This window comes from Hevea brasiliensis, chromosome 15, assembly GCF_030052815.1.
Source record: "Hevea brasiliensis isolate MT/VB/25A 57/8 chromosome 15, ASM3005281v1, whole genome shotgun sequence".
NCBI classification, from domain to species: Eukaryota; Viridiplantae; Streptophyta; class Magnoliopsida; order Malpighiales; family Euphorbiaceae; genus Hevea; species Hevea brasiliensis.
In genome coordinates this window covers 52,810,982-52,832,449 of record NC_079507.1, presented here as the reverse complement: position 1 = coordinate 52,832,449, position 21,468 = coordinate 52,810,982, and the positions used below count along the sequence as shown (strand labels likewise).

Genomic DNA, 21,468 nt, shown 5'->3' with positions numbered 1-21,468 from the left:
GGATTGATATAATGACATATGGATGTCAGCTTGAGTTGCAATGAAATTTTGTTGAATGAAGATGGAATTTTAGTTTATATTATTGTGATAAATGAATGAAAATGAATGTTGTATTGAAGATGAGTTTGTTGATTGAAAAAAGTACAGGTTGTGAATGAATATAAATGTAGTTTTCGTAGCTATTTCTATAGAAGAGGGACTAAATATTGTATTTATTAAAATTATAGGGGCTAAAGTGTTGTATTTCTTAAAATTACAAGGATTAAAGTATTAAGAAAGGTTTAAATTTTATTCAGAATTAAGTTTTTTTTTTTTTTTTTTTTTCTCATATTCTCCAACTGACTTGTTTATGTGATAAGCTTACCATTACAAGTTCATATTATTCAATAACCATTTACTTCCTTAAACATATTCATATTCAAACACAACTTAAAAAACATTATACAAATTGCAACGCAAAAAGTTACTAAAATACTGATGAGAGGGAGAGAGAAAGATAAAGTGCAAATGGAAGGGAAGGGGGTGGGTTAGGGTTTCAGTATTTCCACGAGGGCAATTTGGATATGTCACTCTCCTCTAATTGCTCAAATGGATGGAGGGATTAAGTTTTAGACAGCAGAAAACCTCAGGGACATAACCATTCGATTTTAAAAATAGAGGGACAAAAGTATTAATTACGCCATACCCTGAAAATAAAAGGTAATTTTTATTTTTATTTTTTCTGATTATTTTCCTTCCTCACTCAAATGATAAAATTAAAATGCTGGGTTTGATTTTTTTTTCCTAAAATAAAATGTTGGAAACAACAAATTGCATACATGCTAACTTTTTTTTTTTTTATTATTATTGGATTTGGAATGTATGTATGCCGGTGCCTGCTACAATAACAAGTGTCAACCATTGACCAATCTCATTTCAATATGAGTTTTAGGAGTAGTAAGAGTTGTGATCTTAATCAGTAAGAATGAAGGGGAACAATAATTAGTAAGGGGAAAACATCATATGATTAGTACAAGAATTTATGTGAGCTTGCTGTAAAAACTCAAGAATTTCAACTTGGATAACTGATTAACATGTTGATGTGAGAAATTAAGAGGAAAAGAAGAGAAAGAGAACACAACCTTGGCTGAGTAGTTTTTCGAATCAATGAACATGTATATGGATACCAATTGCAATGATCAAGATGGTGATTATGCAGAAGTATATTACAGCATGAACTAGAATGGCGATCCCACTTGTGTGCATGCTCCCAAATTCTACCACCCTTATCCTTGCTGGTATCTGGAATAATAGCCCTGGTGATAGCAGGATGAACAAAATTACTGCTACTACAACTGGTCCCCAATCTGCACTCATCTTTCTCTCTTTCGGATGGAGATTTGGAATTCTTGGAATCTCTCTTCAAGAATACATTAGAAAAGACAGGGTTGTGCATTCAAATATGTAGGAGCACTTGCAAGGGGAATGAGTAATTTTCTTGTTGATTAAGGAGATGTGGATGCGAAACTTAGTGACAAAGAAGAGGGTAGATTTAGAGGGGAGGAAACGTATGCGTCTGTTGTGGGTTTCCTTTATGGTTATGGGAAGAAAGAAGCCAACTTTGCGTTCACTAACTACAAATAATTGCTCACTAGGCTGCTTTTTTGCTTGCTTTAGAGATTGATGAAGATGGGATACCCTTTACTAATAAAGAAACCATCAAAGAAACAAAAAGGGACGGAGCAAGCTGCTGCATGTGTGTAAAGTTCCTCCTCCTCTTAGCTCTTAGATGTAATGAAAATGAGTGGTATGCCATTGCAGGAAATTTAAAAAATAGCTATGAAAATTACCAATCAAATATATTTAAATTTTATTGGTAATCAATGATTACTGACGAATTATCGATGAAATTTTTTCATTTATAAATTCTAGCGTAGGTAATTTTTACCAACGAAAAAAATATTGTCACTAAATTTATCGATAAATTATTTTGTAGGTAAATTTAAAGTTTTTGGTAGGTAATTTCATAGGAGTTTTTACTTTAATAAATTATTTACTATTTACCAATAAAATTTTTTGTTGGTAATTACCAATGAAAATAAATTTTCGTAGCTAATTTTTATTTAATATTTTTTAATTTAGTCTTTTACTTTTTAATTTAATTTTTAATTTAAATCAACTTTTAAATTTAATTTAATTTAATTTTAAATTTTCAAATTAAGTTTTTAATTTTTTTTAATTTTTAAATTAAATATTAAATATTAATTATTTTAATTTAAATGCAAAATTAATTTATAATTTTTTAAGATTTAATTAACTTAAAAAAAAATTACTAGTGGGACACAAAGTAGGCCTCATATAGTGGCTATGTCACAATTGCCCTATGTTGGAGAGTGATTTTTCTTTTATAGACAAACTCACTCATCTCCAATTTATTTACAAACTATGTGTGAATTTGACATTTTTTATGATTTATTGACGAATTACCGATTAAATATATTTCATTGATAATTACCGATGAAAAATTTTTGTAGGTATTTTTTTAAAATTTTATTTTCTATTTTCTCCTTAATATTACCAATGAAAAACGTTTTGTTGGTAATTACCGACGACAAAAATTTATAGGTATTTTTTAAAAAAATTTTCTTATCTATTTTCTCCTTTATATTATCTATAAAAAATATTTCATTGATAATTACCAACGAAAATAATTCGTATGTAAAATTTTATGACCTTTTTAGAAATTTTTTTCTCTATTTTCTTCTTGATATTTACCTACGAAAAGTGTTTCGTTGGTAATTAATGACGAAAACTTTTAATAGGTAAAATTTTTTGAGCTTTTTTAATTTTTTTTTATTTTCTTCTTAATATTACCTATGAAAAGTGTTTTATTAGTGATTACCAATGGAAAAAGTTTTCGTAAGTAAAATTTTTTGAGTTTTTTAGAATTTTTCTTCTCTATTTTCTGCTTAATATTACTTACAAAAAGTGTTTCATTGGTAATTATCGATGAAAAAATTTTCATAGGTAAAATTTTTTGAGCTTTTTAGAATTTTTCTTCTCTATTTTCTTCTTAATATTATTAACGATAAGCTTTTTGTTGATAATTATCGTTGGTAATTACCGATGAAAAAAATTACATAGGTAAAATTTTTTAAGTTTTTTTAAATTTTTCTTCTTCATTTTCTTTTTAATATTACCTGCTTTTTGTTGGAATTATCAATGAAAATATTTTACTAGGCAAAATTTTTTAAGCTTTTTAGAATTTTTCTTCTTTATTTTTTTCTTAATATTACCTATGAAAAACTTTTTGTTGGTAATTACTGACGAAAAAATTAGTAGATATTTTTTAAAAATTTTATTTTCTATTTTCTCCTTAATATTACCTATGAAAAACGTTTTGTTGGTAATTATCAACGAAAAAAATTCGTAGGTCAATTTTTTTGTGCTTTTTAGAATTTTTTTTCTCTATTTTTTCATATTATTACCTACGAAAAGTGTTTCGTTGGTAATTACCAACAAAAAAATTTATAGGTTTTTTTTTTAATATTATTTTTTATTTTCTTCTTAATATTATCAACGAAAAGTATTTCATTGGTAATTACCAATGAAATATTTGGTTTGTATTTTTTTTATTTGGTTGCTAATTTTACAACCAATCTGAGGTGCCACTTTTACCTACTAAATTATATCGTCGGTAAAGCGTTCGTCAATAATTTCGTAAGTAAGAATTGATTTAAATTTTATTTCTTTTTTTCGTCGGTAAAGCGTCGGTAAATCATTGGTAAATTACCAATGAAATTTTATGGTCGGTAATTTTAGTAGTTATTTTTAACATTTATTGTAGTGTGTAGTTTTGATTTCAGTTCGAGTCTATCTAAAATTCAAAATTGAATAAAAATTTTGATATTATTTTGATTAAGTTCTTTGATATTTCAATTACATTTAAATTGATTTGATTCTCGATACTTTGAATTTGATTTAATTTAGTATGATTTTAATTCAATTTCATTTCAGTTACCTAAATTATCATTTAAGTTTTAAAGTTAATTTTTTTATATATAAATTAAAGTTGATTGTTAGTATCTTTATATAATATTATTTTAATTTTTTCACAATTATATAAACTGTTATAATGTTTATATATAATTTACAATTAAATATATTATATAATATATTTTTATAAATATATCAATAAATTACTTTTTAATTATATAATCTTTAAGTATAAGGTTTATATATAATTAATAATTAAGCATATTATATAATATAATAGTACACTTATAATTAAAAATTATACAATTATTTAATAAATTTATAACTAAAATAATTAAAAAAGATAATATATATATATATAAAAGTTCATAGGAAAGAAAATATAAAATCTATTTTTTTTAATTTTGAATTAATACGAGTCCATTACAATTTCAATATAATTCTGATTTTATTTTTAATAAAAAATTAAAATCAAATCAAAATAATAAAATAAATTCGTTTAAGGATTGTGAGAACCATGGACACTTCTAATGGAAATACTTCAATGGTTCATCTTTCTTCAAAAGCAAACGTCAATCTTCTTCAAATCATCATTATCATTTTGCCTCTCCCTCCCTTTTCTCTCTTCATTTCTCACCCTCTCTTAATCAAAACAAAGATTAATAAAAAGTTAAAATTAACCATCAAATTATAAAATTACTTCTAAAAAAAATAATTTTATTGAGTAAAAATATAAAATTTTATTTTTCATTAAAATAATAAATTTAGTTTCTTTTAATAATTTATAGAAAATATAAAAATTTTTAATAGTATTAAAAATGAAAAATCATATTATTTCATATTGCTTATAAAAACTGGATTCAATCAATTTTTAAATTGAAAATTATTAGTTAATTTAATAAAAACTTTAATTTGAGTTTAATTGAATTTCCTTTAAAATTTAAGGTGAAATAAATTTGTTATTTTATAATTTTCAAAATAATATAATGTTTTTATTTATAAAAAGTTATAATTTAATTAAAAATATATGTGAAAAATAAAAAAGACACAATCAGATTTATCTGAAGGTTTCGTTGGGCAGAGGTAACGACCAATCAATAAATATAATTAAAGATTAAACATCATAATTTTTAATTAAATTAATAAATAATTTTTAACTCAATATTAACTGAATTTAGCTTTTGAAAGAAAATTAAAATAATGCTTTTATTTTTAATAATAACAATTTTTTCATATTTTAAAATAATTAAAAATTTTCTAAATATAAAAATATAAAAATTATTATTTTAATGAAAGTAAAAATTCTCATAATCTTATTCACTAAAATTATTATTTTTTAAAAGTAAGTTTATATATATATAAAATTCAAAGAGAATGGAGAAAAATGGAGAAATGGGAGTAAAATGATTACATTTTGACATCTAAGAAACTTAAAATTGTTGGTCAGGTCAAAGTGAATTTTTCAAATGTAAATTAAAATTGAGTGATATTATTTTAATAAATTAAAATAAAAATAATTTTTATTGGTGTTTGATATTAGATCAATAATGGATAATATTATCGTTGTAATTGATTTTAATTTTTTATTAATGTTATTTAAATATTTAAAAGAATTAAATTATTTTTAGTCTAATTAATATTTTTCCCCTTTTCAAAAATTAATTATTAACTTTAGAGCTAGATTAATAATTATCTCCTAAGAGTTAAAATTTGTACGAATAATATTTAATATTTATTTTTTTAAATTTTGTACCACATGCATTATAGCTAAATGATGACTGATATAATTTACTATTTTTTTATGATAAAAAGGCCTAACAATCATATATGACTTAATAGATATGAACTTTAGTATTTATAGTTTAACTCTTAGATTCTAATCTTTCTGGAAGGGGAGAGGGGATAAAAGGGCCTTGTTTATAGAAAAAAGATATTTTATTAATTGGAAATAAAATATAAATATGAAGATATAAATTATTATAAAACTATATATATTTTTATAAGTAAATTCAATTATTTTTACAAAATGCTTACTAACAAAATATATTAAAAATAATAAAAAATATTTTGATTTAAAGGGTGTGATAGTGTTAGCATAGCATTTAATTTGGCTAAATGATAAATGGCACACTCCACTTAATGGCAATTCTATAGCCACTGTTTAATTTTATGGTTTTTTTTATGAGTCTTATTAGATGACTTTCAAATATGAAAAGGATTTACACTTTGTAGTCGTACTATACTCGTATCCAAATAACTCATCCAAAAATAAATAGAAAAACTCCTCAATTAGTAGGAACAATTCCATAAGAAGGAGATGAATTAAAACATAATAAATCCTCACTAAAGAAGCAAATACACTCAAGATAGATCTAAAGACTAATGCTCAAAATATATTTCAGATCACTACAAGAAGACACAAGTATTAGAGATAGATCAAAATTTTATCACAAAAATATTGATTAGCTGACGGATCCTTAGTTGATGATTCACAAATCTATTGTTGATACTTTAGCGACAGACTAAAATCCATCGTTAAAAGTGAATTTTTTGAATTAGCGACAGATTAATGATGAATTATGATCGTCGTTGAAAACTTTGTGGCTAATAGGCTACAGCGGCGATTTGCGATAAATCAATGTCGAATTCATCGTTGATCCTTTGCTAAACTATATTTTTGCGATAGATTTTGTGATAGGTCTATAAATCCGTTGTCCATACACTATTTTTTTTTTGTGGTGAGAGAAAAAGAGAAATAAAAAAGAAAATGAAAAAAAAGGAAGGAAAAAGGAAAAATTTTCTTTAGAGAGATTTTTTTGTGGGACAAGGGGTCTTAATCTCTAAATACTTGTGAAAAATTTTTAATAGATGTATGAAAATAGAGTATCGAGGGACAATAAGAGTCTTATCCGTTCAAACCCTTGTAAAAAAAATTTAAATAAGTACAATAAATTTTTGTTTCTACATATAATTATTTCTCTCAAATTTTTTATTCTTTTAACTCTTAATAGTTTATAGTTTATTTATCATAATTTAAATTGAAAGATTGAAATTATATAATTATCATTAAATAAGTATAAAAGTTCATTAAAAATTAATTATTTTACAAATTAAAATTTGATTGTAGATGATATTTAAAAGTTAAATACAACTTAACATATATATATATATATATATATATATATATATATATATATATATATATATATATATATATATATATATATATATATATATATATATATATAACACCCTCACTGCTGCCATTCCGTACATTCTACTGTTCCGATGATCGGTGTTGGTCCAGACAGTTAGAACATTTAGAAAAATATTTAGAATAGAGTGAGGAGTCATAAATAACTCAAATAATAATAAGAAAAATCTAAGAAAAATTTTAGAAATAAAATACAAACAAGTTAAATTAGCTGGTGCCCTAGCGATGGGTAACCCAATGGGAAGTTGCGATCTTCGCAGCTAGAAGCCCTAAACTCAGGGGAAAATTCATGAAATAATTTTTGGAACTCTAGAGAAGAGTCATTGAGGTTTCTATGGCGTTAGAATGCCAAGAAAAGGCTTAGAAAAATTTTTCGATTGGTACAGACGATTTTGGCTTAATAAGGCAAACGGAGGGCATTTTGATCAAAGATGATTTTTGGCCAACTTGTCTAGTTAAATAAATAATTTATATGACATAAAATGTGAATAAATATTGCTAAAAACTTAATTGAAAATGAGTAGAAAAGAAAATTTAATAAAATATAAATTATGACATCATTATTGTGTCATTAAAAGTCCTCCACCAATCAAATTGTAACACACACTTTATAATCCAATTAAAAAGAGATAAAATGAGTTAAAAAAGAAAAATGAATTCTACTACCCATCTTCTTCAACCAGCCGACTTCATCTCCCTCTCCTCTCACCATTTTTGATCAAACTTCTCACTAGGAATTTCTTGAAAAATACCCCATAAAATCATAAGCTTGCTTCACAAAAATTATTTCTTATCCCTTAAACAACTTCTAGGCAGCAAAAAGAAGAAGGAATTAAGAGGTTAGGGTAGCTTGGACTCTCCTAAGCAAGGTTAGTGCTCATCCCTCCTTTCCTTTCTTCTTTATTCTTACAATTAAGGGTGATTAAGTATAAATTCCATGAGTAAAACTGAAATTTATGCATGAATGATGAGACCCAAATTTCGGCTAGCAAAGGAAGTTGATAATCTTGATGTTTTCTTTTGATTAAATTTTGTCTATTAGCATCAATTACAATATTTACTTCCATAATTGAAGATTGCATGAGCTATGTGAGATGTGAAGTATGGAGTTAGGGTTTGGGGCACAAAATTTGGATTTTTCTCATGTGTTGGTGAATGGAAGTTCTAATGTTTAATTAGTGACCATTTGGCTGAGTATAATGAGGAATTGAAGTGAATTGTAGCTTTGGATTTGAGGTTGGGTGTGCTGCCTTGAGTGCCCTGCAGGTCTGAATGTGAGTCCAGCATGTTTGGGCAGCAATAACTTGGGTTGTGTAGGTTCAATTGGTGCAAGGCCAATTAGATATGAAATTAGACACATAATGGCACAACTTTGATGAAGGAACCCTATCTAGAAACTAAACTTAGGATGCCCTAAAAATTGACCAAATTCAGGTAGCACCAATTCTGCCTGAGTAAAATGACCAAATGAACAATGTTCAGTCATTTGTCATAACTCAGTGTAGAAAGGTCCAATTGACCTAAAATTTATATCAATGAAAAGCTTAGACAATTTAGAATAACTTTTATGTAGAATATAATCTCTAATTCTGGAGTTAACTAAATGAAATTATTGGCCAAAGTTGAACTACTAAATCTGGCAGAATGGTATTCTGCCCAGAATTTCTAGGTAGATACCAATCCGGCCAGCCTTGCTCAAAGTGGCATATCTTAAGCTAGAAAACTCTAAATGGAGTGATTAAAAAAGATAATTAAAGAAGACACATAAAGGAACAACTTTTATGAAGACAATATTGCCAAATTCTTACTGTAAAATTGACCAATGGAACAGTAAACCAAATACTTGAAATGTGAAAATTTTAAATAACCAACCCTAAGCTTTATAATGGTATGGGCAACCAATGCCAACAATTTTAGGATGCAAAATGTGGTATGTTGAGGATATTAGAACCAATATACCTATTATCTATGAAAAAGTCAACATTTTAGTTGACTAATTGAATGAATAGTAACAATTAAATTTCAATTTCAAAAAAATTGCATAATTACAAGTGTTAAATGCCTTAGTAAGCCTAGTGTGATTGATTTGGATTGGTTGGCATGGCAATAAGGTTCTGATAGCAGTACTGCATATGGCTTCATGCCATTCTGTAATATGATAGCCTATGGCTATATTGATTATGATGTTATACTTAACTTTATGCCTTATTGCTTTTATGGCTTATTAGCCATTCTGTCTGCACACTAGGAGACACATTGTGACTGATGGTGTGACGGCCCGAGGTACCTGGTACCTAATGCTAGTTTATCCGTTTATCCAGTCAGGTCAATTTGTATAGGTTACTTGGGTATGGAAAAGTATAAATATAATTGAATTGATTATTAAAGGAAGTAAAGAAATTAAATATCAATAAAGAACAAGAATGATTACAATAAAAAGAGGCTCAAAATCATCAAGAGACCGATTAATAAAATACTAGGAAGAGTTAATATCATAAGATGTAATTAGCCTTCGACTAAACAATAAGTTAGTAATTATTTATTTCTTATAAGCATAATAACTAGGAAATTTTTTTACTTTTATTTGCATATTATATTTTCTTTTATTATTGGTGTAACACCGCCGTTTGCATAGCCTGGTAGATTTCACTGTTCCGGTGACCGGTGTCGGTCCGGACAATTAAGGGGATTAGAACCACACTTAAGACAACTAGATAAACCATAAACATAAATAATTAGTAATGTTCAATTAGTTGAGTATAAATAAGAAAAACAGAACAGAAGAAGTTAAGCAGAGAGTCACAATGATGGGTGACCTTCTCAGAACGATCGCAAGTCATTTTAAACTCAAATTTCGAACCGTAAAAAGTGATGCTGCGGTCCTTAGGACCCTTATGAACACAGTGGAAAAGAGAAAATCACGAAAAAGAACTATTAAGCCAGTCAAATAATTAGGTCAGGGAGCCGGAAGAAATATGGAGTTATTTGCAAACCGGGATGAACCGGCGAGGGGCAATTTGGTCAATTGACCCCGAGAGCTGACTCTTGACCTAACTGTCAAATAAAATCGGAGAAAAGAAAATTTTGGAATCGAGAATTAAATTAAAGAACTAATCGAAAAATAAATAGGAAAAAAAAAGGAAAATGAAAAAGTAAAAAGGTAGTTACATCATCATGTGTGACATCAAGGATGATGTCATAATAAAAAAATTCTTTTCCTACCAAATTTGACTAAGTTAAATATCTTTTAAATAAGATAAAAACAACATAAAAAAAAGGAAATTATTCTCATATTCTCCCCCAAAACCAACGTCCACTTTCCCTCTCCCAAAGCTCACTCTCAAACCTCCATTAGAGCTTTTAGCTCAAGCTTTATACACTCTAAATTAACCATAAGTTCCCCTAAAATTCTTCACTAAACCTCATCCTTGCATCTTGAAGAGTATAGAGGAGCAAGAAAAAGAAAGAAAATTGGAGAAAAAGGGAGTTAGAAGTTACTACACAAAGGTGAGTGATTTAAGGTGCAAGATTAGTTTACTTGTTATGTTTTTAGCTTGAATTAGCTTGTAATATGCTTAAAATGGAAAAAAATATGTATGAGGGACTAAATTGAAATTCGTCCAGCAGGGAGGGGAGAGTGATTTGCATGAGTTTGAGTGAGTAAAACATGTTAAAATGCTTGAATGAGTTGAAAGATTGTGTTTATATGCTTTGAATTAGTTAATTACAATGAATTAGTGTGGTTAGGGTTTGAAACCTAGGGTTTTGAGGCAAAATTTGGAAAAATGAGTAAATGGCATGTTTGACCTATTGTGAAGTGAAATAATGGTCAATAATGACCAAAGGAGATGTGTGGAAATTGTTAGAATGGAAGTCAAATTCGTAGGGTAAATGGTCATGCTGCTGGCAGCATGACCAAGCCAACTTTGAAGGACCAAAACAGAAATTTTACAAGTCCAATTGATATGCCACCAATTGGGGATGAAAATAGACATAAAATGACACAATTTTCATTAAGGAACCATGCTCAAAAACTGACCAAAACCTAGTGAACCAATTGACCAAAGTTGGTTAAGAGCAGTCTGCCACTGCACAAACTGACCAAATAAACAGTATTTATTCATTTGGTCATAACTCGAGTTAGGCAGGTCAAAATGACCTGAAATTTTATCAGTAATTAGATAAGATATAGATCTAAAACTTTCATGAAGAACACCAACCCAAATTATTCCATTAACCTAATCAAATTATTGAGCAAAGTTGAGTTACTGAACCTGCAAAACTGCAGATTTCCATTTGAACAGTAAAGTTGCAATGGCTATAACTCTCTCTAGAAAACTCCGATTTAGGCGATTCTTGAACCGATGGAAACCTAAGACATAGTAGAACATTTTGTATGAAGGAAATTAGACCAAATTATGGACTTAACTTGATCAAATTACTGAATGAAGTTGGATAAAAAATCTGCCAGAACCAAAATAGCAGTATGAACAGTGCACGTGAACAGTAACTGTATTTTGGTTATAACTTGAGCTACAAAACTCCAATTGGGGTGATCCAAAAATGAGAATACACTTAAGACAATAAGAAACATTTTCTATGAAGGAAGGTTTATCAAATTCTAACAGTAGATTAACCAATAGAATAGTGCAACTAGGAGCACCAAAACTAAAATTTGACAATTTTGCAAAAAGGACTTAAGCTTTGAGAAAATGACCAAAACCAACAAGTTTGGTGATCAAAATGTGGTATGTGGGTGAAGTTGGAGTTCCCATACCTATTAAGCCTTAGAAAGTCAATAATTTGACTTGAATAGTGTAGTGAATAGTAACCTGAAACACAAAAATTTCGAGAACGTCGAATTTAACACGTTAGAGCTAGGTAAATGTGAAGCTAAATTTATTTTGGGTTTATGTTAAGTTCTAGTACTGAAACATTGTAAAATTGTGTGTTTCAGTTGAAAAGAATATCGGGAAGGAACCCGAGGAACCGAGTCGAGGCTAAGGGACGACTTGCTTGAGGTTTGTGCACAACATCTCCATGCTTTAAAATTCATTGATAAAGTGAACGAAATATGTATTTTACTTGTGATTTGGAATTGTTGAAAGTTTATTTGTGACATTATTTATGATGTTTTGATTTAAACTGTGAAAGTTATTGTGTATATTTGAAATAGCAATGTTTAGCAAATTGTTAAGATAAGTTTTGAAACCACAGTGTCATGACCATATATTTGAACACCTCACTAGCACGACTAGTGGGGGTAATTAGTTTCGAATTTTGATTCCTTTTCTAGAGAAGTGTTGAGGTGTGCCAGTAGAAGAGGATGTGAATGGATATCCATATATTTGAGCTAGCTAGCATTGTGCTGTGATTTCTCTTTAGCCTCTGGCTATTGAGATTCTATTTGTTTCGAATGGCATGATCTAATTGTGGGTTTTATGAAATATGTTTTGATACTTCGAAATGAGCGTGGTTTGCATTAAAATCTCATAATTCATATTTTGTGTTTAATGCTCATGTTTAGTCAAATTTTTGAATAAATGTGATTTTATGTTTGCATAAAGATTATTTTAGTATGTTGTGCACCACTGAGTCCTAGTACTCAGCGATAGCTTTTATTGCTATCGCAGATACAGAGACTAGAGGAGCAGATCGAAATGCTAAAGATTGAGGATCATTCAGCCTAAAGTCTTCGGGTATAATTTATACCCTAATTGTAAATATTTCTTTTGATGTATATATTGCACATAAATGTATGGACATGTAAAAATGGGTCTTGAGCAGTTGTATAAAATTTGTATAAAGTTGTAATATATATTATAGTTTGAAATTCTCTTAATGTAAATTTTGTAATGATCTATTTAAATTGTTTTGTTTCTAACGAAATATGAATGGAACTATTTTATTTAATTTGAATGAAAGGGATTGTTAGTATTTTGATGATCATTGGATAGTGGATTTGAAATTGAAAGTTGATAAATGTGTTGAGAACTTGATTGAGATTGCGTATGAAATTGAAGCAGTTGTTGAGAAAATTTTTAGAAGTGCTTTTTACAGGTATTTGAAGAACTGTTTTCTCAAAATACAGAGGGAACTCTGTCAAAATTTTTATAAAATTTGCGGAAAACTAAAATGGACCAAAAATATTAATTAGATTTACTTTTAATCATATGTTTTAAATACTTATTGGTAAATGCCCACCACTTGTTTAAAGTAAGAAAATTATTTTAAAATCCCTTGTGGGGTACGTAATGTGTTATCGGTAGGTGAAGTTCGGTAGTTCATTAGGTATTCTACGGGATTATGTTATGCCTTACAGAGGGGTGAGGTGTGACATGTTTTAGTGGTATCAGAGCAAATTTTTGAAGTATGTTTTAACATATAAATTTGTGTATTTCTTGTTAAGTACAACTGCTCAATGTACATAATTGTTACATACAGTGTATTACATCATGAATATGAACTAACGGAGGGAAATCTCCATGTGTTACTTGTTCAGGAGATACCCTAACTTTAGCCTGAAATGGAAGAAGGGGATCGCTCAGTTGAGCAGTCTGTTGAAGCTGAGGCACAAGAGGAAGCCCCAGCTTTACCGAATGTCAGTGGATCCGTAGCACCCGCAAATGCCACAATTTTCTGCACAGTTCGCACAACAGATGGCGGCAATGTTTCAGCAAATGGCTGGGGGTATGCCTGCTCAAGCTCCACCCCAGACACCTGTGACACAATCACTGCCTCCAGCCAGGCAATATGATAAATTACTGAAGTATGGGGCTGTAGAATTTAAGGGTACAGTGGACCCTTTAGAGGCAGAGCAATGGCTTGAAAGAATGGACAGAGTATTTAAGAAGCTACATTGCCAAGATGAACTGAAGTTTGAGTACTCTGTGTCGCTACTGCAAGGGGATGCGTATGATTGGTGGAAGACCATCCCCCACAGCTTGGCTGAACCACCAGTGTTGACCTGGGATGACTTTATCAGAGAATTTAGATAGAAATACATCCCAGATGCATATGTTGACCAGAAATTGCAAGAATTTTTGAGTCTGAAGCAAGGGAACCGATCGGTGGCAGAGTATGAGAGGGAGTTCTCCCGCCTGAGTCACTATGCGGGTAGTCTCCTTACTACTAGCAAGGCAAGGTGCAAGAGATTTGAGACGGGTTTGAAGCCCAGCATAAGGATGCAAGTTGTGGGATTTCGACACAGCAACTTCTCAGAGCTCATGTCTCAAGCACTTGAGTTGGAAAGAATAGAATCAGAAGCAACCCTAGTGAAAGAAAAATCAGAGAAAGTTGAGAAATCAGAGAAAGACAAGGGGGAACAGTCTATAGAGCCGAGTTCTAGTGGGACTTCTGGGAAAAAGAAGAAGTTTAGTGGACCCAGCAGGGGTCGAGGTGGAAGATTTGGTAGGGGCCGATTCTCTGGACAGAGACCCCCTAGGTCTGGTCAGCAGTCTAGCAAGGGTTCACATTCTGCCCGCCCCTATGAGACTTGTGGCAAGATTCATGGGGGGGAGTGCTACTGGGCCACTGGAGCCTGCTTTAACTGCGGTGGCAAGGGCCATATAGCTAAAGACTGTACTAGTGCTCCGAGATATAGTCCAGCTCCTACTACTGCCGAGGGATCTATTCAGACTCCTGCTCTCAGAGGTTCACAGTCAGTTGGCAGAGGAAGAGGTAGAGGTAGAGGCACTACTTCAGGCAGTCAGGGCATAGTTGGTCAGTCAGGACAAGGAAGTGCTTCAACCAGAATCTACACAATGAGATAGCGAGAAGAGGCTGAGACTTCTGATGTGGTAGCTGGTACATTCTCTATATCGGATCAAGAAGTATTTGTGTTGTTTGATCCGGGTTCAACCCATTCATATGTTAGTGCTAGCATAGTTAGTTCACTTGCCGTTCCATGTGTGCAAATGGGTTTTGAAGTGCTAGTAACTAGTCCGTTAGGACAAGAGGTCCGGGTCAACAGAATTTATAGAGATTGTCCTTTGGTGATCCAAGGACATGTTTTCCCGTCAGATTTGATTGAAATGCCCTTTAGAGAGTATGATATCATCTTGGGCATGGATTGGTTAGCCAGGCATCATGCCATGATTGACTGTAGACTGAAGACAGTCACTTTTGGTCTCCCTTTATATGGTGATGTGGTAATACACGGGGAGAGGCATTTACTGCCATCAAACATCATTTCGGCTGCACTAGCCAGAAGAATTATCAGAAAGGGGTGTGAAGCATACTTAGCACATGTGATAGACACCCAAGTGGGGAGTCCAGCACTAAGGGACATCCCTACTGTATGTGATTTTCCGGATGTATTTCCTGATGAATTGCCAAGATTACCTCTAGAAAGAGAGGTGTAGTTTGAGATTGATGTTATGCCTGGTGTGGACCCAATCTCCATAACACCATATAGAATGGCACCTGCAGAATTGAAAGAGTTGAAAGTGCAGTTGCAAGAATTACTTGACAAGGGCTTTATCCGCCCTAGTGTGTCACCTTGGGGAGCGCCAGTATTATTTGTAAAGAAGAAGGATGGCACTCTCCGGTTATGCATTGACTATCGGTAGTTAAATAAGGTGACAATAAAGAACAGATATCCATTGCCCCGCATTGATGACTTATTTGATCAGTTGAGGGGTGCAGCTGTGTTCTCCAAAATTGACCTGAGATCAGGTTATTATCAGCTGAAAGTACAAGAGCAGAGTATTCCTAAAACTGCCTTCAGAACCCGCTATGGCCATTATGAGTTTTTGGTTATGCCATTCGGGTTAACTAATGCTCCGACTGCTTTTATGGATCTGATGAACACTATCTTCAGACCATACCTCGACCAGTTTGTTGTGGTATATATAGATGATATATTGGTTTATTCGAGGAATGCAGAAGAGCATGATAGACATCTGCGGATTGTACTGCAGACTTTGAGAGAGAAACAGCTATATGCCAAATTGTCGAAGTGTGAATTTTTGCTGAAAGAAATATCCTTCTTATGGCATGTAGTATCAGAAGAGGGCATCAAGGTAGATCCAAATAAGATTGAAGCTGTCCTTAATTGGAGGCCACCCAGAAATGTCACAGAAATTCATAGTTTTCTGGGTTTAGCTGGATACTACCGTAGATTTGTGAAGGGATTCTCCATGTTGGCATCTCCATTGACCAAGCTGCTTAGAAAAGATGTAAAATTTCAGTGGACGGACAAATGCCAGCAGAGTTTTGATGAATTGAAGAGATGTTTGACTGAAGCTTCAGTCCTGACTTTACCTACTTTGGGTAAAGAATATATAGTATATAGTGATGCTTCTCACAATGGGTTAGGCTATGTATTGATGCAAGATCGAAATGTCATTGCCTATGCATCACGCCAGCTAAAACCACATGAGAGGAATTATCCGACACATGACTTGGAGCTTACAGCTATAGTGTTTGCTCTTAAGATCTAGAGACATTATTTGTATGGGGAGAAGTGCTACATCTATACAGATCATAAGAGTTTGAAGTATTTGAGCACCCAGAAAGAGCTGAATTTGAGACAGAGGAGATGGTTAGAGTTGATAAAAGACTATGATTGTCTGATAGACTATCAGCCAGGGAAAGCTAATGTTGTGGTTGACGCCTTAAGTCGCAAGACTATGGCAAGTCTATGGGTTACTCCTTTGTCTTTGGTACATGAGTTGAGATCATTGCATGCCAGCTTAGAGATTAATGATGATGGGCAGACAGCAGTTGCATGGCATGTACAGCCAGTGTTGATTGATCAGATTAGAATGGCTATTCAGAATGATCAGAAGTATCAGAAGTTGATGGAAGAAGTCTGACAGGGCAAGAAACCAGAGTTCTCAATCAGAGATGATGATTTACTATTACACCAGGGCAGAATGTGTGTTCCTAATAATGTTGATTTGAGGCAGATTATTTTGAAGGAAGCACATGAATCTCCTTTTGCCATGCACCCTGGTGGCACAAAAATGTATAGGGGGCTAAAGGAGCATTACTGGTAGATGGGTATGAAACGAGATGTGGCAGAGTTTGTATCCAAATGTCTAACTTGTCAGCAAGTGAAGGCAGAGCATCAAGTACCTACTGGATTGTTACATCCACTACCAGTACCAGAATGGAAATGGGAGAGAATAACGATGGATTTTGTGATGGGACTTTCAAGGACACAGAAGAGTCATGATGCAGTTTGGGTCATTGTTGACAGACTGACTAAATCTGCTCATTTTCTGCCAGTTTGGATGGACTACAGTTTAGAAAGATTGGCCAGGTTGTATATCAATGAGATTGTGAGATTGCATGGAGTGCCGGTATCCATTGTATCAGATAGAGATCCTAGGTTCACTTCTAGATTCTGGGGTAGTCTTCAGAGAGCCCTAGGAACTAGATTGAACTTTAGTACTGCATTCCACCCACAGACAGATGGCCAGTCTGAGAGGGTAATTCAGATTTTGGAGGACATGCTACGGGCTTGTGTGATTGAGTTTGAGGGTAGTTGGGATACACACTTGCCTTTGATTGCGTTTGCTTACAACAACAGCTACCAATCAAGCATTGGGATGCCTCCATATGAAGCTTTGTATGGCAGGAAATGTAGAACCCCGTAGTGTTGGGATGACGTGGGTGAAAGAAAGATGATTGGACCCGAAATCGTTCAGCAAATTGAAGAGAAAATCAGGGTGATTAGAGGTCGACTTAAGACTGCATCAGACCGTCAGAAGTCCTACATTGTTTTGAAAAGAAGGGATATTCAGTGTGCAGTGGGTGAGAAAGTTTTCCTCAAGGTTTCTCCTTGGAAGAGAATTATGAGATTCGGCAGAAAGGGGAAACTGAGTCCTCGTTTCATTGGGCCATATGAGGTTCTGGAAAGAGTGGGTCCTTTGGCATATCGGTTGGCACTACCTCCAGAGTTGGAAAAGATATATAATGTCTTCCATGTGTCTATGTTGAGGAGGTATCGATCAGAACCATCTCATGTACTACCAGTAGAGGAAATTGAAGTAAATCCAGACCTCACATATGAAGAAGAACCCATAGAGATTCTGGCTTATGAGGTGAAACACTCTGAAACAAGCGAATACCGTTGGTAAAAGTGCTGTGGAACCATCATTCGGGCCAGGAGGCTACTTGGGAACGAGAGGAGGACATGAGGAGACATCACCCACAGCTGTTCAGAGATTGATACCAGGTAAAATTTCGAGACGAAATTTATTTAAGGGAGGGAGAATTGTAACACCCCCGTTTGCATAACCTGGTAGATTTCACTGTTCCGGTGACCGGTGTCGGTCCGGACAATTAAGGGGATTAGAACCACACTTAAGACAACTAGATAAACCATAAACACAAATAATTAGTAATGTTCAATTATTTGAGTATAAATAAGAAAAACAGAACAGAAGAAGTTAAACGAGCCGAGAGTCACAGCGATGGGTGACATTCTCGGGAACGACTGCGAAGTCGTTTTAAACTCAAATTTCAAACCGTAAAAAGTGACGCTGCGGTCCTTAGGATCCTTATGAACACAGTGGAAAAGAGAAAATCATGAAAAAGAACTGTTAAGCCAGTCAAATAATTAGGTCAGGGAGCCGGAAGAAATATGAAATTATTTGCAAACCGGGATGAACCGGCGAGGGGCAATTTGGTCAATTAACCACGAGTGACTCGACCTAATCACAAATAAAATCGGAGAAAAGAAAATTTTGGAATCGAGAATTAAATTAAAGAACTAATAGAAAAATAAATAGAGAAAAAAAAAGGAAAATGAAAAAGTAAAAAGGTAGTTACATCATCATGTGTGACATCAAGGATGATGTCATAATAAAAAAATTCTTTTCCTACCAAATTTGACTAAGTTAAATATCTTTTAAATAAGATAAAAACAACATAAAAAAAAAAAGAAATTATTCTCATCTTCTCCCCCAAAACCAACGTCCACTTTCCCTCTCCCAAAGCTCACTCTCAAACCTCCATTAGAGCTCTTAGCTCAAGCTTTATACACTCTAAATTAACCATAAGTTCCCCTAAAATTCTTCACTAAACCTCATCCTTGCATCTTGAAGAGTATAGAGGAGCAAGAAAAAGAAAGAAAATTGGAGAAAAAGGGAGTTAGAAGTTACTACACAAAGGTGAGTGATTTAAGGTGCAAGATTAGTTTACTTGTTGTGTTTTTAGCTTGAATTAGCTTGTAATATGCTTAAAATGGAAAAAAATATGTATGAGGGACTAAATTGAAATTCGTCCAGCAGGGAGGGGAGAGTGATTTGCATGAATTTGAGTGAGTAAAACATGTTAAAATGCTTGAATGAGTTGAAAGATTGTGTTTATATGCTTTGAATTGGTTAATTAAAATGAATTAGTGTGGTTAGGGTTTGAAACCTAGGGTTTTGAGGCAAAATTTGGAAAAATGAGTAAATGGCATGTTTGACCTATTGTGAAGTGAAATAATGGTCAATAATGACCAAAGGAGATGTGTGGGAATTGTTAGAATGGAAGTCAAATTCGTAGGGTAAATGGCCAGGCTGGCAGCATGACCAAGCCAACTTTGAAGGACCAAAACGGAAATTTTACAAGTCCAATTGATATGCCACCAATTGGGGATGAAAATAGACATAAAATGACACAATTTTCATTAAGGAAAGTTAGGCAAGTCAAAATGACCTGAAATTTTATCAGTAATTAGATAAGATATAGATCTAAAACTTTCATGAAGAACACCAACCCAAATTATGCCATTAACCTAATCAAATTATTGAGCAAAGTTGAGTTACTGAACCTGCAAAACTGCAGATTTCCATTTGAATAGTAAAGTTGCAATGGCTATAACTCTCTCTAGAAAACTCCATTTAGGCGATTCTTGAACCAATGGAAACCTAAGACATAGTAGAACATTTCGTATGAAGGAAATTAGACCAAATTATGGACTTAACTTGATCAAATTACTGAACGAAGTTGGATAAAAAATCTGCCAGAACCAAAATAGCAGTATGAGCGATTACGTGAGCGATGAATGTATTTTGGCTATAACTTGAGCTACAAAACTCCAATTGGGGTGATCCAAAAATGAGAATACACTTAAGACAATAAGGAACATTTTCTATGAAGGAAGGTTTGTCAAATTCTAACAGTAGATTGACCAATGGAATAGTGCAACTAGGAGCACCAAAACTAAAATTTGACAATTTTGCAAAAAGGACTTAAGCTTTGAGAAAATGACCAAAACCAACAAGTTTGGTGACCAAAATGTGGTATGTGGGTGAAGTTGGAGTTCCCATACCTATTAAGCCTTAGAAAGTCAACAATTTGACTTGAATAGTGTAGTGAATAGTAACCCGAAACACAAAAATTTCGAGAACGTCGAATTTAACACGTTAGAACTAGGTAAATGTGAAGCTAAATTTATTTTGGGTTTATGTTAAGTTCTAGTACTGAAACATTGTAAAATTGTGTGTTTCAGTTGAAAAGAATATCGAGAAGGAACCCGAGGAACCGAGTCGAGGCTAAGGGACGACTCGCTTGAGGTTTGTGCACAACATCTCTATGCTTTAAAATTCATTGATAAAGTGAACGAAATATGTATTTTACTTGTGATTTGGAATTGTTGAAAGTTTATTTGTGACATTATTTATGATGTTTTGATTTAAACTGTGAAAGTTATTGTGTATATTTGAAATAGCAATGTTTAGCAAATTGTTAAGATAAGTTTTGAAACCACAGTGTCATGACCATATATTTGAACACCTCACTAGCACGACTAGTGGGGGTAATTAGTTTCGAATTTTTATTCCTTCTCTGGAGAAGTGTTGAGGTGTGCCAGTAGAAGAGGATGTGAATGGATATCCATATATTTGAGCTAGCTAGCATTGTGATGTGATTTCTCTTTAGCCTCTGGCTATTGAGATTCTATTTGTTTCGAATGGCATGATCTAACTGTGGGTTTTATGAAATATGTTTTGATACTTCGAAATGAGCGTGGTTTGCATTAAAATCTCATAATTCATGTTTTGTGTTTAATGCTCATGTTTAGTCAAATTTTTGAATAAATGTGATTTTATGTTTGCATAAAGATTATTTTAGTATGTTGTGCACCACTGAGTCCTAGTACTCAGCGATAGCTTTATTCTTTATCGCAGATCTGAGAGACTAGAGGAGCATGACAGAATGCTAAAGATTGAGGATCATTCAGCCTAAAGTCTTCGGGTATAATTTATACCCTAATTGTAAATATTTCTTTTGATATATATATTGCACATAAATGTATGGACATGTAAAAATGGGTCTTGGGC

The 21,468-nt window shown here is 32.4% G+C and overlaps 1 protein-coding gene across 1 annotated transcript; it reads right to left on the bottom strand.

Annotated features, from left to right (window-relative positions):
- Window positions 1–810: 810 nt before the first annotated feature.
- On the bottom strand, window positions 811–1,613 carry LOC110644967 (uncharacterized). The gene has a single exon (XM_021797945.2). The coding sequence runs from the start codon at window positions 1,354–1,356 to the stop codon at window positions 1,144–1,146; it is 213 nt and encodes a 70-aa protein (XP_021653637.1). The 5' UTR covers window positions 1,357–1,613; the 3' UTR covers window positions 811–1,143.
- Window positions 1,614–21,468: the final 19,855 nt, after the last annotated feature.

What these genes read in the sequence shown, in the direction of transcription:
- LOC110644967 (XM_021797945.2), bottom strand. Translation starts at nt 1,356, where the DNA reads ATGAGTGCAGATTGGGGACCAGTTGTAGTAGCAGTAATTTTGTTCATC.